The 17,229-nt window shown below is 34.7% G+C and overlaps 2 protein-coding genes across 2 annotated transcripts; both read right to left on the bottom strand.

The window, feature by feature from the left end:
• Nucleotides 1-873: 873 nt before the first annotated feature.
• On the bottom strand, nt 874-5,450 carry LOC128241530 (uncharacterized). Its single transcript, XM_052958500.1, has 3 exons — nt 5,304-5,450; nt 3,749-3,892; nt 874-2,801 (listed from the first exon to the last, which is right to left on the bottom strand). The coding sequence occupies exons 1-3, from the start codon at nt 5,356-5,358 to the stop codon at nt 2,620-2,622; spliced, it is 381 nt and encodes a 126-aa protein (XP_052814460.1). The 5' UTR covers nt 5,359-5,450; the 3' UTR covers nt 874-2,619.
• Nucleotides 5,451-10,937: 5,487 nt separating this feature from the next.
• On the bottom strand, nt 10,938-14,875 carry LOC128241397 (uncharacterized). Its single transcript, XM_052958315.1, has 3 exons — nt 14,722-14,875; nt 13,134-13,274; nt 10,938-11,413 (listed from the first exon to the last, which is right to left on the bottom strand). Exons 1-3 carry the CDS (start codon nt 14,774-14,776, stop codon nt 11,232-11,234), a joined length of 378 nt encoding a protein of 125 aa, XP_052814275.1. The 5' UTR covers nt 14,777-14,875; the 3' UTR covers nt 10,938-11,231.
• Nucleotides 14,876-17,229: the final 2,354 nt, after the last annotated feature.

Below are 17,229 nucleotides of genomic sequence, written 5' to 3'. Positions count from 1 at the left end.
TTATAAGAATTTGAGTCACTTTGAATGAATGGCCGGGTTTTATATGTTAAAATGTCATAAAGGTCTAGGTCATATAAAGATACCATGTGCTTTAGGTAAGTGAAAATAACTGTGTAAGAGAGACAATATATAGTCAGAGAATGCAGTTGATTTATCATTTTACTCTCCCTTGTCTTTTGTTAAAGAAGCGGAAATCTTCAAGCTTAATAGATTGTTGTGCACTTATGCATGTGCTAATGGTCAGTATTGAGTTGCATTTGTTGTATTTTGTGTTTGTCTTGATCATTATTTCATTCAGCTTCATTTATTTAGTTTTCTCATGACATAAGCTTGTTTTGTATTGAAATAGAAATGACATGTCCATGATATTCTTTCAGCCTATAGCCTTTAAGCATATACAAACATATGTGGGGTTTTGGTAGCAGTTGGTAGCATGCATGGACAGCAGAGGTCACCGTGGGAGAACGAGTGGGTTAGGAGTGCTTGGTTCCTTAAATTGGTAAGCACAGTGTTGTTGTTTTCTTTTACGTATGTACTGTGCTTTTGTTCTTGTTGTTGTAAATGATAATGTTGTTGTTGTTGTTGTTGTTTGTTTACACTAACTTATTTTACAACAGTTGTGAAACAAGTTTTATCAACATCATATCAATCACTCTCGTTGGCACGATATGACGCGAGAGTGTGGCCTTGTGTAATGGGGGAAACCGGAGTAACCGAAGAACACTCACTTGTCCAACTTTGTGACCACAAACCAATCTCACATGCGCCCAGTCCGGGAATAAAACCCGGGTCGCCTATGTGAAAAGCGAGTGGGCTAACCACTGCGCCAACAGGGTTCGACTGTATATGGTATCCTGGACATTTAACCTCGAGAAATTTTTTATTATAATATCAAATTTGGAATAACACAGCAACATAAGGCTACCAAAATGCATTTACGCACTAAAGTAAAGGATAGTTTAACTTTGTTTACCTTCAAATAGAGTAATCTATTGCTTAATACCACGCAACTTACGAGGTAAATGAAAGTAGAGCATATTATTGTTATCCATGTGTGAGCCATTTTGACTATATTTTTACGGTTATTATATGTTAAAATGTCACATCGGTCAAGGACATATTAGCATATGTGTTAACTAATGAGCTTAAGACGCCGCACGTGTGGCTTAGCATTTGGTACAAATATGTCCAAAGTAACAAATAAAGTTAGAAAACTTTCTATAATGTCCAACTCGTCAATGAGCAAGTTGTTATATCTATCTATCTATCTATCTTCTTTATTTGCTCCATTTCTGAAGATATACAAGTTATGTACAAAGTATTACAATAAACATATTATAAATGGAAGGGTTACATAATGTTTAATTAAAAAAAACATGGTGATGAACAATGCAGCATACATGTAGTTAACATAATATTTGTACAGATTTTGCGTGTCGGTCAGGTACATGCATTTACACATGTATATATATTTCTATAAACGTCAGCAACATGTCCTGCGTGCCCTACGCATTACCTTCCCTAAAGGGAACTTTAACACAGTCGTAGATGAACTTAAATGATCGTTTGAGGAAAACAAGGTTTTCCTCTTCATTTAACAGTGGTGTCAAGTGATAAAACTTGTCTTGGTAGATAGGCGCTTACAGACAACATTATAAGTATCTTCCATGGCCGAGAGTGTAAGATAGGTTCATTCCGACCCGAGCGTAGGGTGTTTTGAGGAAACGAGGTTGACCGAGTTTCCGCAAAACACCCTGCGCGAGGGTCGGGATGAACCTATCTTACACGAGTGGCTATGGTAGATGCTTTTTCTCCCACCTCAGTTAAACAAAATTAAGTAAAAATGTATTTTTTTGCCGGAACTCTTTTTTGCTTAGTGAAAATAATTGCGTACGGATATGCAATAATTCGTGGTTGTCATGGATATTCGCGCACTGATTCAGAATATGTAAATGGTCTGATCGGTCTTTAAATAGTTCTAAGAAGAGTGAAGCATTATTTCTTGAAAGTTGCAAGAAAACTGTTTTCTGGTGACATTTGAAGCGAGAAATATTTAACTCGCGTTCTAAATATTGCCACAAGACAAGGTTTCCATGATGCGCTACAGACGACAGTCTTCAACAAGGGAGGTAATTACAATGTGGAAACCATTAAAAGAAGTTCCATACGGGCATTTTATCTTCGCCCATGGGCAAGCTTAGAATTTCTAGCATGGTTAAATTAATGGATCTACTTATCTGAGGTGGGAGAAAAGACACACTTTAACGTTCAGACGAGCAAATAAAACCATATGTAAATAATAACTAATACAAAAACTAGTGTGGTTTCATTTAAAAAAATGTATGGCAAACAATATATAAGCTCTATAGTGCAAATATATTACATAAATGAAGTTATCATTTGTTAACTTGAAACTTGAAACTATGATAATCAAGTGTAGTGATATGTATTGAATTTTAATAATGAGCAGTTACTAATTTGTTGTTTATACTTAACAGGACATTTTACTGTTGGTACACAAAGAAAGAATGGAAAATTGTTTTAAAATCAATGTCACTATGAACGAGTGAATGTTTGTGATTGAAATGTGTGATCTCATCATATCTCGTCATATACTCCTTACATTAACTTGAAAGCGGCTAGCACGGCTGTTACCAGGGTGAAGATCGTGACGGTCACGCGCATCGTTCCATTACATAGGTCCTTGACACACGCGCAGGCTTTTATCTTGAGGCCTAGTTGTGTACCTTCCTTGCATTCGTTCTTCCCGACTTTGATTAAAGAGCATGTCCTAATAACGGCTGAAATATTCAACGTTATACTGTTTGTTTTTGACTATTTCGAAATTAATTTTCAGAAACCTTTTTCGACTCAGAAATAAAAGGGACACACTTTTGGGTTATAGGGTCAAACATCTAAAACAGATTTACAAACTGCTTGATACTCTGTGGTACTCTGACAGATCGCATTACTTTAAAGTTGTATGTGTGTACCTTATTAGAGGTACGGTATGGTTTTTAAGTCAACTCCGTTTTCCGTTTCAGCCATTGATAACAAAATTGTCTTAATTTGCAAATGTAAGGAATGTTAGTTATGCTTTTGTATATCAACATGCTTTGATTAACGGCATTATTTCCGGATAAGTACCAGTTCATATTTTGTTTTTACTTAAAGTGATGCTCTATGCGTATTTTGGTCTTGGGAGTAATCATTTTAAAGGTACCATTTATCTTTGAAGTTATCACTCTCATCATTAATGTCAGCAATATATGCATACATACAGGACTTGTTACATGAAATACCATTATATTCGTTACACTCAAACCTGGTTAAAGAGCCACCTCCTTTAAAAGGCCACCTGTCTTATCGAACAACAATCTATCCCTGTATGTTTACTTTAATTATTTAACGTACGTGCTTTAAATTCAGAAAAAAATGCTAGGTGACTTATCAGAACAGTGTAGTGAACATTCGGCAAAATTCTTCAACTGTACTATTATGTATGATTATTATACAGTGCAATTTACATCTACAAGCCCAGCTGTCAAACAATCACATACAACCCTTGTTTAGAGGGCCAATACGACGGTTAACTAAAGGCACAGACGTACACACACCATATAGGTACAAACGCCACAGCCAGATTATACACGCATAAAATAGCTTTACAGATATTTGATGCCTTGGAACGGTCAGCCAACGTCAAATATGCTGCCAATAACCAATCAAAGTAAGAATTGCTACTAACCCTGGTTCCCTTTATATTTTCCTTTAATTTTCATGCATGAGTTGCAGTTGTCTTTAATCGTGATGCTTTCCTTCTTAAAGTCGTCCATGCAGTTTCCCGCCGTTAATGAGGTACAATGGTAGCATTTGATTGCATCGGACACCCCTGAAACAAAATGATTATTATGTATGAAAAATTAAATTTAAAAAGAATACGTTACTTGATTTGAATTTTGTGTCTCTAGTTTTTGTGACAGGAACAAAAGCAATGTCATTACTGTATCTCCTCTTTAATCACATTAAATGAGTCTTATGAAATAAAATGAGACAGGGCGAGTAAATATAGGCAAGTTTGCGTGGCGATTACAGCTGTGGGTGAGAAACAGTTGCACTGTGTAAGGGTCCGAGACGCAAGTTCGCTAGTGACTGAGTCACGTATTTAAAGCACCGCAATATTGACAGTGACAAAAGTGAATATCGTGGTACCAAGACAAAGCGCCGGATGTTTAAGGACAGTTCACGTGATTCTTGTGATCCATTTCGTAATTTCCAATTATTGTAACTAAATACAATATATGTAAAAAGTCGAATAATTTTGAAATCATTACAATTACTCAGCAATAGTGACAATACCTACGTCAATCATTCGGTAAAACTTGAATTACCGTGTTTACTGCACCTTTCTTTCAAATTAAACTCGGTATCCTTGATAAGAACCATTGTTTTCGACATGTATTCATCCTTTTTAGTATATTGAAAAAATGTATTAGTTGTGGTGCATCATTTTTTGGGAGTAATAGTGTATCTTAAAGGCAATCCATCCATATTTTTTTACAAAAAAGTGCTACTAGTCAAGTTTTGTTTTAATATGTTTGAATTTTTTAAGTTTTCATCGAGAGCTTTTTTTATAGGCATAACGTTAATTCAGAAACAACTCAATTAAATTGCTAATATATCATATCCTAATAGTAGCGTTCTTATGTTGTTATTCAAAACTGAAATCCAAGGAAAATGGATCATGGTCGTTGAATATTAATAAAGAAATACATTAAACAAAGAAATAACCTCGATGTTGAAATCTAACATGCACTAATACATATTTGCATCCTAATAATAAATGGCCTGTCTTAAATCAGTATACATCTGAATATTTCGAAAGGTCTATGTATTAAGTATGCGCTTTGTTTTATTCATAAAATACGCTCACGTTTAACGTAATAATCATTGAGCCTTATCAGTAAACGTAAATGAATTCTCGTACTACTTTTGCGAAAACATATTTTAATATGTGAAAGGTGTTTGTTTTCAATAAGGGACTTTAGAATTATGTTAATGTTAATAATTGGGAAGATAAGACAATCTTTTCTAGATAATAATCTCGAAAATTAAGTAGTTAACACGAAACAATTCGCGAACGTTAACAGGTTACCTTACGGCAGTAATATACCACCATGTTATAAATATCAGAGGTTTATCGTAGACATTCCATGCAATACAAATCTTTATACAGTGAAATCAACGGTGCCATATTCAGAAAAGAAAACTCACATAAATTATGAAAACTAAACATTTTTTACCTGCAAAAACACCAACAAGAGCAAAAACGAAGCAAAATACTTTTATAGCGTCCATAATTATTGAGCAGTGATCACAAACTGAATAACGTTACCGTCGACGGCGCGTTTAAATAATCGAACACTCGCGGTTAGTGTCCATCCTTATAATGTACAGTACGTGAGCAATGAAAAACTGAAAGCGGATGTTATTTGTAACAACAAATGGAAACTTACAGTATTCATAGCGATGAACAGGTTGTCAACATTTTGCAATGATCCCACTCTATCAGGTTATTAGTGTATCTTTTGTTTTCTTAGAATAATGCATTGGTGAACAATATTGCAAGATGTATTTTTAGAGTATTTTTAGGTGTTTCAGCGGTTAAGAAACTTGTTTTGAAATATTTATTAACACTTCTATGAACTAAGACCCTGTCCTACGGTTGTTAAGTATTATTGCCGGATAGTATAAGTGTACTTAAAGATGCACTCTTAGTCTCAAATAAGATGAACCACGTTGAGATATACCAAAAAAGGATGAACAAAGATCGTAAAAAGCGGTTATTTTGATGGATACCGAGTTTAAATTGAATGAAAGGCGCAGAAAACACGGGTTTTCTACCTAATGAGACGAAAGATCACAGAAAATCTTTAAGCACTCGTAAATTATTTAATAATGTTGCATTTTTAGCTAGTATTAAAAACAGGGTTACAATTTGGTTATCAGTGATTTTTCATGCATTTTAGCTAAGAATATGAACTAAGGCGCTGCCTCTACGGTCTTGAAGTGTTATTGCCGGAATCGTAGTTCTTTTTTTTGAAACACGTGTTCTACAATACATCGCGGCCGGCATATTTGGCCTCTCGGGCTATCAAGAACAACTAGCTGTTTTATATAGACAAGTCGAAAAACTTGTTTTCAGTACATGTTCTTTAGAGTTAAGTACAGAGCCATAATTTATGAATATTCATATAGCAAGGACAAAGAGGCTTTTTTGAATGTGCTTTTCAGCTTTACAATTATTTTGATATCGGGTCTACAGTCCAGTTACCGGAAAAAGAAAACCATTTTTTTGAAGAAGTAAAAGATACAGACCATTATTTGCCCATGATTGAATGAATACTAGAATGATAATACAGGCATATATCCATTGTTCGCCATCTTCCTTGCCACATACTTTGCATGATCTCTCAGTATTTTGATTAGTAATTAAGACCATAGTGAAAGAAATCGGCTAAGTAGTGTGAAGGAAATCGTTCCTATTTCCAGATGTAAATCCTTATAAGTATTGGTCTTTCACACCTTCCATAAAGCAAGCAGCAAGTTTTTCACAGTTTATTTATGAGTCCTTAATTTACATAGATACACTATCTACATACATTTATAAACTAAAGCTATAAAATATGAGATAAATATGCACATGGTAATTGTAAATGAGTAATGCGATATTCATACAGTTATGTTGCAGTAAACAAATTATTAATTATTATAAACAAGAACTAGGTAGCATATAATTATAATGAGGATAAAACATGAGCATTCAGCTGATACTGAAGACATTTTTAAAAAAAGTAAAAGATGAGTATAATTCGTCACCTTAGTGCAAGAAATCAATATCTGCTTCTATATCTATATGCAGTTATTGAGTTATTGCACTAAGGTGACGAATTATATTCTTGTAACAATAACATTCAATACTCATATTTGAAGATTTAACTTCAACACTATCCATTTCGAAAAATATGTCGATTTAACTGCAGCATCAGTAAAACATTCCTTTGACCAAATGCATGAGTATAATCCCTGATCAACAGTAAATAAAACAATTCTTTTTAATATCACATGTCAAAAGCATTATCACATTTGAAACAAGAGGCCCAAAAGGGCCTATGCTCTACTGGCATGGCTCTTGTGGTCATTTTCAATCCAGAGCATGTACGTTTGAGTAATATGCAACAAATATATAGTTCACTTTTAGTGTTTGGGTTAGCTGAAAACGCTGCACGTTCAACATCTGAGGATAGGAAGTGTTGTAAGCAGATTAGTTGCATGAACTATTTTAATATGTGCCAAGTAAAGGTAATCTGAGGGTAAAACATATTTGCTTTTAAAACTGTACTCATCGTCAAAATTTCATTTCTATAGCTTTAAAAATAAGAAGTCGGTCAAATGTCGAAGTCAAGGACATCTGAGGACAACACTTATGCTTGTTTGCAAAACTGTTCACATGGTCAAAATTGCATTACTGTAGCTTTAAAAATTAATAAGTAAGTCAAAATTTTCAATTGCATCATATGATGCTCCACAACAAATATCAAAGGTATGGGCCTTGTGGTTTGAAACAAGAAGATTTTGAAAATATTTCTTAAATAAGTCTCTAGGAAAATTGTAACACCCAGGGCAGTGTCAGTTTTGACCCAAGGGGCATAATTTGAACAACCATGATAGTGGATCACTAAATAAAGCCTTGTTCAAAATAGCAAGGATTTGCATAGTGGTTTCAGACAAAAAGGTTTTTAACATTTTCCAATTTAAGGGGGGGGGGGAGTCCGTCCCTTACAAAGAAAAAAGAACTCTTCCCTGGGCCTCCGCCAACGTCGCCGAGGTCGTTCGAATTTGCCGCACTGGTCTCTTGCGGGACAATCTCCGTGGGGGGGGGCAGTAATGACCCCAAGGGTATAATTTGAAATATTTTCATTTTCAACTATTATATACACGGTTAAAATCTTGTTATCAGTAAAATTAATGTTTTCCATAAATGGATTATTTAGTCAGTCGTTAAATGTGTATAACTAAAAATTTATTTTTGTTATACATGTGTATGCATTGATTTTGAATAAGAGTGTCTATTATGGTTGAGTGAAACATTTTAACCTCCAGTATGATAAAAAAATGTATTGCATCACGATGAAAACATGCAACACACTCAAAATATATTGTGAAGAAATGAGATTCGTATATGTGAAATCAAACATGGAAAACAGTTTTATTATATCAAATCCAATTAAACAAACAATATATATTATGTCTGTTTGCATTTGAGATTTTTTTTATAAAATATTAGATTAACCGGTTGCGTTTGCAAGAGTGAGTGTCATCTTTTCCGTTTTGTATGTTCTGGTACGAGCATAGCGCCGGGTGCAGCCTTCCGATGTGATTTTGGGTTTCCCGGCCCTTTCTACGAAATAGGCGCCGACCCAACCGTTTTTATAGTCAATTGTTAAAAGCAAAATTAATTCTATGATATAGAATATAGAATATGATTATTAAAACAATCTGTGTTTTATAAGTAGTTTAAAACCATTTAAGTTTGATACAGAAGATAACGTTAACACCATGATCCAATGCTGAAAATAAAGTTCTTATGTAAAGCCTAAAAAAGCCTACCTATCTAACCTGTTTTTGAAAAGAATGTAACCTTAACCAAACCATTTTCTTTCCCCAGGAATCATCTCCACATGCCTCGATTTATAACCATCCAGTAGTGTGAAGAATGTTGCCCTAAAGCGGTGGTCCTGGATACTGCCCTCCAATGTGCGCCCAGGAATAGTTTTCACTTGCCCCGCCATCCAGTAGAGTGATGAAGGTTGCCCTCAAGCAGTGGTTCCGGATACTGCCTTCCAATTAGTGCCAAGGAATAGTCTTCACATGCCTCGCTTTATAACTATCCAATTAAAACCTGCAGTCAGAAATGCACGGAAATCATCAAAAGAACAGTGTTAGATTAATCTAGAATAACTTGACATTTATTTTGTTTGACATATTTATTCATGGTGCAGTGAAAACATGCTTTTTTCCCATGGTTATTTAAGTTTAGAATTGATAGGAGGGAACATCACTTTGTAATTTCATGTTCATAGTCAGATCAAAACCCATGTACATGCCCAAATGAGCATTCGATAATATCAAAATGGTACTTGTTGTATGTAGTGTAAGTTAATTAACATAATAAACAAAAATATTTAATCAATTTCAATTTATTATGCCCTCTTCAAAGAAGATGAGTATATTGCTTTGCACATGTTGGCCGCTACGTCCGTCTGTTTGACAGTAGACCAAGGCTTTTCCGGGTGATAATTCTACAATTCCAAGACCTATTGTCAAACTTGACATGAAAGTTTGGTTTAACCAGTAGATGACCCCTAGGGGTAATATGGTCAAAGGTCACAGTGACCTTGAACAGTAAGGTGTGAAAGCATACATCTGACTGATAAGTTGATAATGCCTGCACCTATGGCCCTCATACTCAACATGGAGGCTAAGCCTGACTATTAGAAGATCCTATTGATTTAAGGTGTCAAAAGTCATTGGGTCAAAAGTCAATGTCACAGTGACCTTGAATGCTTAAAGGTTGTATTAATAATAACTGGTCAAAGCCTGCACCCATGGACCTTCAACAACTTGACTTTGAGATTGGGCCTGACCAGTAGGTGAGCCCCATTGATTTGTCACAGAGACATAGAACGCAAAAAGCTTTCCTGTATAACAACTCGACAAAGTCTGCACCCGTGACCTTCAAACTTGAAATTTAGGTTTGGGGTGACCAGCAGATGACCCCTTTGGATTTGGAGGTCAAGGTCACAACTCCAATATTGGTCATTTAAACTATGCCATTTACTTTTTCCATGCTGCTAAGAGGATACATGTTTATCAGCAAATATCAGCCATCATCTGAATATGAGTGAAAACTGTAACAACTACCCTCATACTTTGAATAGCATAATCTTTAAACTGCTTCAAAGGCATATTTTGTCAATGAAAAACCAGCTGTCATTTCGGTCCATGCATATTCCATTCATTTGTCCAGATATTCTTGACAACATGGCGCTAATTAATGCTGCAGGTTTGAAATTTAAGACATTAGTTTTTTTTCTTCAGCACCATGCAGATTTATTAAGACTTTTATGATTAAAACAATCTAGAAAACAAATTTTAAAGATATTAGTTTTTTCATGGTATGATGTCACAGCACCATGTAGATTTGTTTTCACTTTTATATCAAAGAAAGTAACTCGAGCACAAATTTTGTAGATATGTGGACTCTGTTGATAGAAGTTCTGGGAGGCATTTTAAGGCTTGAAAGAGCATCATTTTAAAGTTATGGTTTTATTAAGTCCCTTGAACCTTGGGTATAGTTTGTATTGTATTTGCATTTTAAAGACATTGGCTTCAACAGACCCTAATGAAATGAAGGAATGTAATTGCTTGCTGAAACTGTTATAAGCGACGTCATAAATTGAAGCAATTTTAACATAATGAATATGCATTTAACTGATTTTAAGCGGTTCAAACTTAGGAAACTTGAATTAAGGATCTTGTAGGCGATTTGATACATGATTAAGTAGGGCCAATATATTTGTGCTTATTATAATCACATGTATCCTTCTTCATCTACCTTAAAGAGTGTTCATCATTTGTATGAAATCATTTGATCACATTTCATTTGAAAGAACGTAGCGGTTACTGTGGTGCCAGGCGCTTTTCTCCCGAATCGGACTGGTGTAATTTTGAGAGTGGCCATGTATGATGTCTAACTCGCGCATGCGCCAGTTGTTATATGTCTAGTGATTATATGTGTCTGGGTAGATAGGCGCTTACTGACAACATAAGACGCACTTTAACATTAAGACGAACAATTAAAACTAAAAGAAATATCAAGTTTGGTTTTATATCAAAATAATATATGGCATACAATATATAAGCTCTAAAACGCAAATATATTACAAAAATAAAGTTATAAAGTTATCATTTGTAAACAATATATAATAAAACAAGTGTGATGATATGTATTGAAGTTAAATTACTAGCAGTTACTAATTGTTGTTTTTACGTAACAAGACAGGTACACAAAGAAAGAATGGAAACTTGTATTAAAATCAATGTCGCTAAGAACAAGTGAATGTTTATATTTGAACTATAATTTCTCGTCACGTCTCGTCATATGATCCTCACATCAACTTGAAGGCGGCTAGCACGTCTGTTACCAAGGTGAAGACCGTGACGGTCACGCGCGGTGTTCCATTACAAAGGTCCTTGTCACACACACAGACGATCATCGTGATGTCTAGTAACGTTACTTCCTTGCATTCGTTCTTCCCGACTTTGATTGGAGAGCATCTCCTCACAACGCCTGAAATATTCAACGTTATAATGTTTGTTTTTGACTATTTCGAAATTAATTTTCAGAAACCTTTTTCGACTCAGAAATAAAAGGGACACTCTCTTGTGTTATAGGGACAACCATCTAAAACAGATTTGCAAACTGAATGATACACTGACAGGCCGTGTTCCTATAAAGTTGTATGTAACTTTATTAGAGGTACGGTAGTGTCAACTTCCGTTTTCCGTTTCAGGGATTGATAACGAGACTGTGTTTTAATTTGAAAATGTAAGGAATGTTAGTAATGCTTTTGTATATCAACATCTTTGATCAATGGCATCCTGTCCATATAAATACCAGTTCATATTTTGTTTCTTATTTAAGGTCAAATCATGTTCTATGCGTATTTCGGTCTTGGGAGTAATCACTTTAAAGGTACCGACTGTCTTTGAAGTTAACACTATCATCATTTAACGTCAGCAATATATGCATACATACAGAACTCGTTACCTGAAATACCATTATTTTCGTTACAGGCAAACCTGGTTGAATAGCCACCTGCTTAAAAAGGCCATGTGTCTTCGATATACTATATTATAACATGCTTTCAATTCAGGAAAATGTTGACCAATCAGATCAGAAGTATTCCGGATTATTAATAGTTACGATAATAATGTAATTATCACTTGGTTGTCCGGCTAGCACAGTGGTTGGCTCACTCGCTTCTCACCTAGGTCACATGGGTTCGATCCCCAGTTTTGGCGCATGTGGGTATGGTCTGTTGTCACCAAGCCGGACAAGTGGGTTTGCTCCGGGTTTTCCGGTATCCCCCACAACACAAGATCACACTCTCGCGTAAAATCGTGCCAACGAGAGTGATATATGTAATGTTGTAATAGCTTGTTTCACAAACAGTCTAAAATAAATGTGTTTAAACTAATACAATGAAAGCTAAAGGGACACGCCAAGCTGTGAAACAATCAAATATAATCCCTGTGTAGAGACACAAGACAGGAGCCAATTTCTCGAAACTACTTAAGTCTGTTATAACAGAACGGAACTGATAAGACTATGTATCTTTGTTAAAGAATCTCTTAAAATAAGATCAAGCTTACTAAATGTCAATACTTAATTTCATTTATAAGCCATGTTCACCTTCTCATTTATTATTTATTGATTTTGTGTGTGTGTGCTTTCCTACATATTTGTATGTTGTAATGTGTACTTATTATTGTTTATTATCATTGCTCATACATGTTGACAAATTGTATTATAAAATGTATGTGTTGTAACGATGTACTATGTGCAAGTCAATAAACTGTCCGTCTGTCTGTCTGTATGTCTGTCTGTCTATAATACGATTCAGCTAAACCCACTACTTTTGTTCATGTATAATTTGTGAAAAACTTACACTTTTGAAAGATTGTTTATTCTTAATTGAAGTCAACGGTGTGATAATTATGAAAAAGTAAGTTTTATTTATCAATATTAGGTTAAAGTAAGAAACTTTGCTTAACAAAATCAGCTACTTAAATCTTTTAGGCCTTTCGAAAGGTTTCGAGAAATCAGGACCAGGGGCCCAAACAACGTTTAACTAAAGACATAGACGTACACACACCACACAGGTACAAACGCCACAACTAGATTATACACGCATTAAAGTAGATTCATAGATACTTGATGCCTTGGAACGGTCAGCCATCGTCAATTATGCTGTTAATAACCAATCAAAGTAAGAATTGCTACTAACCCTTGTTCCCTTCACTTAATCCTTTGAATTTTATGCATGCGCTGCAGTTGTCTTTAATCGTGATGCCTTCCTTCTTAAAGTCATCCTTGCAGTTTTCCGTTAATGAGGTACAATCGTAGCATTTAATTGCTTCGGACACGCCTTAAATAAAATTATTATTATGTATGAAAAATTAAATTTAAAAATAATACGCTAATTGATTTGAATTTTGTGTCTGTTTTTTGTGACAGGAACAAAAGCAATGTCATTACTGTAAATCCTCTTTAATCACATTAAAGTGAGTCTTATGGAATAAAATGACAGAAAGAGAGAGAGAGAGAGAGAGTGAGAGAGACAGAGGGAGAGGGAGAGAGAGAGAGAGAGAGAGAGAGAGAGAGAGAGAGAGAGTAAAAATAGGCACGTTTGCGTGGCGATTACAGCCGTGGGTGAGAAACAGTTGCACTGTGTAAGGGTCCGAGACGCAAGTTCGCGAGTGACTGAGTTACGTATTTAAAGCACCGCAATATTGATAGTGACAAAAGTGAATATCGTGGTACCAAGACATAGCGCCGGATGTTTAAGCACAGTTCACGTGATTCTTGTGATCCATTTCGTAATTTCCAGATATTGTAACTAAATACAATGTATGTAAAAAGTCGAATAATTTTGAAATCATTACAATTACCCAGCAATAGTAACAATAACGACGTCAATCATTCGGTAATACTGGTAATACCGTGTTTTCTGCACCTTTCTTTAACTTCAACTCGGTATCCTTCATAAGAACCATTGTTTTCGACATTTATTCATCCGTTTTAGTATATTGAAAAAAAAATGTATTAGTTGTGGTACATCATTTTTGGGAGTAATAGTGTATCTTTAAGGCAATTCATCCATATTTTTTACAAAAAAGTGCTACTAGTCAAGCTTCGTTTCATTATGTTTGAATTTTTGAAGTTTTCACAGAGAGCTTTTTTATAGGCATAACGTTAATTCAGAAACAACTAAATTAAATTGCTAATATATCATATCCTAAAAGTAGCGTTCTTATGTTGTTATTCAAAACTGTAATCCAAGCAAAAAGGATCATGGTCGTTGAATATTAATAAAGAAATACAATAAAGAAAGAAATAATCTCGATATTGAAATCTAACATGCACTTACACATCTTTGCATCCTAATTATAAATGGCCTGTCTTAAATCAGTATACATCTTAATATTTCGCAATGTCTATGTATTACGTATGCGCTTTGTTTTATTCATAAAATACGCTCACGTTTAACGTAATAATCATTGAGCCTTATCAGTAAACGTAAATTATTTCCCGTACTACTTTTGCGAAAACATATTTTAATATGTGAAAGGTGTTTTTTCAATAAGGGACTTTAGAATTATGTTAATGTTTATAATTGGGAAGATAAGACAATCTTTTCTAGATAATAATCGCGAAAATTAAGTAGTTAACACAAAACAATTCGCGAACGTTAACAGGTTATCTTACCGCAGTAATATACCACCATGTTATAAATATCAGAGGTTTATCGTAGAAATGGCATACAAAACAAAACTTGATGCAGTAAAGCAACGAACTATTTAAACATTTTTTACCTGCTAGAACACCAACAACAGCAAAAACAAAGCAAAATACTTTCTTAGCGTCCATAATTATAGAGCAGTGATCACAAACTGGATAACGTTACCGTTGACAGCGCGTTTAAATAATCCCCGTGGTTAAGGTCCGTCCTTATAATATACAGTACGTGAGCAATGTAAAACTGAAAACGGATTATATTTGTAAGAACAAATGGAAAATTACAGTATTCATAGCGATGAACAGGTTGTCAACATTTTGCAATGATCCCACTGTATCAGGTTGTTAGTGTATCTTTTGTTTTCTTTGAATAATGTATTTGCGAACAACCTTGGAAAATGTATTTTTAGAGTATTTTAAGGTGTTTCAGCGGTTAAGAAACTTGTTTTGAAATATTTAATAATACTTCTATGAACTAAGACGCTGTCCTACGGGTGTTAAGTAGTATTGCCGGATACGTTATAGTATGTGTGTACTTATGCACTCTTAGTCTCAAATAAGATGAACCACAATTAATACAAGTGTTGAGATATACCAAAAAGGATAAACAAAGATCGTAAAAAGCTGTTATTTTGATGGATACCGAGTTTAAATTGAATGAAAGGCGCAGAAAAACACGATATTTCTACCTAATGAGACGAAAGAAGATCACAGAAAATCTTTAAGCACTCGTAAATCATTTAATAATGTTGCATTTTTAGCTAGTATTAAATACAGGGTTATAATTGGTTATCAGTGATTTTTCATGCATTTTAGCTAGTAATATGAACTCAGGCGCTGCCTCTACGGGCTTGAAGTGTTATTGCCGGAATCGTAGTTCTTTTTATGAAACATATGTTCTACAATACATCGTGGCCGGCATATTTGGCCTCTCGGGCTATCAAGAACAACTAGCTGTTTTATATAGACAAGTCGTAAATCTTTTCAGTACATGTTCTTTAAAGTTAAGTACAGAGCCTTAATTTATGAATATTCATATAGCAAGGACAAAAAGGCTTTCTTGAATGTGCTTTTCAGCTGTATAATTATTATGAGTAATGCGATATTCATACAGTTATGTTGCAGTAGACAAATTATTAATTATTATAAACAAGAACTAGGTAGCACATAATTATAACGAGGATAGAACATGAGCATTCAGCTGATACTGAAGACATTTTTTTTTAAAAAGTAAAAGATGAGTATATCGTCACCTTAGTGCAAGAACTCAATATCTGCTACTATATCTATATGCAGTTATTGAGTTATTGCACTAAGGTGACGAATTATATTCTTGTAACAATAACATTCAATACTCATATTTGAAGATTTAACTTCAACACTATCCATTTCATAAAATATGTCGATTTAACGCCAACATCAGTCATACATTCTTTTGACCAAATGCATGAGTATAATCCCTGATTAACAGTAAATAAAACAATTCTTTTGAATATCACATGTCAAAAGCATTATCACATTTGAAACAAGAGGCCCAAAAGGGCCTATGCGTTACTGGCATGGCTCTTATGGTCATTTTCAATCCAGAGCATGTACGTTTGAGTAATAGGCAACAAATATATAGTTAACTTTTAGTGTTTGGGTTAGCTGAAAACGCTGCACGTTCAACATCTGAGGATAGAAAGTGTTGTAAGCAGATTAGTTGCATGAACTATTTTAATATGTGCCAAGTAAAGGTAATCTGAGGGTAAAAAATATTTGCTTTCAAAACTGTACTCATCATCAAAATTTCATTTCTATAGATTTAAAATAAAACGTCGGTCAAAGGTCAAAGTCAAGGACATCCGAGGACAACATTAATGCTTGTTTGCAAAACTGTTCACAAGGTCTAAATTTCATTACTGTAGCTTTAAAAAATAATAAGTAAGTCAAAAGGGGTGGGGCCAGCTTTTGCCCAAGGGGCATTATTCCAAATGTTTTCAATTGCATCATATGATGCTCCACAACAAATATCAAAGGTATGGGCCTTGTGGTTTGAAACAAGAAGATTTTGAAAATATTTCTTAAATAAATCTCTAGGAAAATTGTGACAGGGCAGTGCCAGTTTTGACCCAAGGGGCATAATTTGAGCAACCATGGTAGTGGACCACTAAATAAAGCCTTGTTCAAAATAATAATAGTGGTTTCAGACAAAAAGGTTTTAACATTTTCCAATTTAGGAGGGGGGGGGGAGTCCGTCCCTAACAAAGAAAAGAGAACTCTTCCCTGGGCCTCCGCCAACGTCACCGAGGTCGTTCGCATTTGACAATCTCCGTGGATGGGGAGCAGTAATGACCCCAAGGGCATAATTTGAACAAACCTTCACAGGCAATAGTGACTTTACATGTAAACTTGGCTAAAAATAGACTTCGTTCTTGTAGACTTGGCTAAAAATAGAGTTAGCTTAAAATAGCATTTTATATACTTTCAAAACCCATAACCCAGGCATGCATTGGCAGATCTGGCTGGTTTTCAAAAGAAACCGAGTTCTAATGGATATCTAAACACTGTATAAGTTTCATCGAAAGACAATCAAAACTGAATAC

Source organism: Mya arenaria, chromosome 7 (genome assembly GCF_026914265.1).
Source record: "Mya arenaria isolate MELC-2E11 chromosome 7, ASM2691426v1".
NCBI lineage: Eukaryota > Metazoa > Mollusca > Bivalvia > Myida > Myidae > Mya > Mya arenaria.
This window is presented reverse-complemented; position numbering and strand designations above follow the sequence as displayed.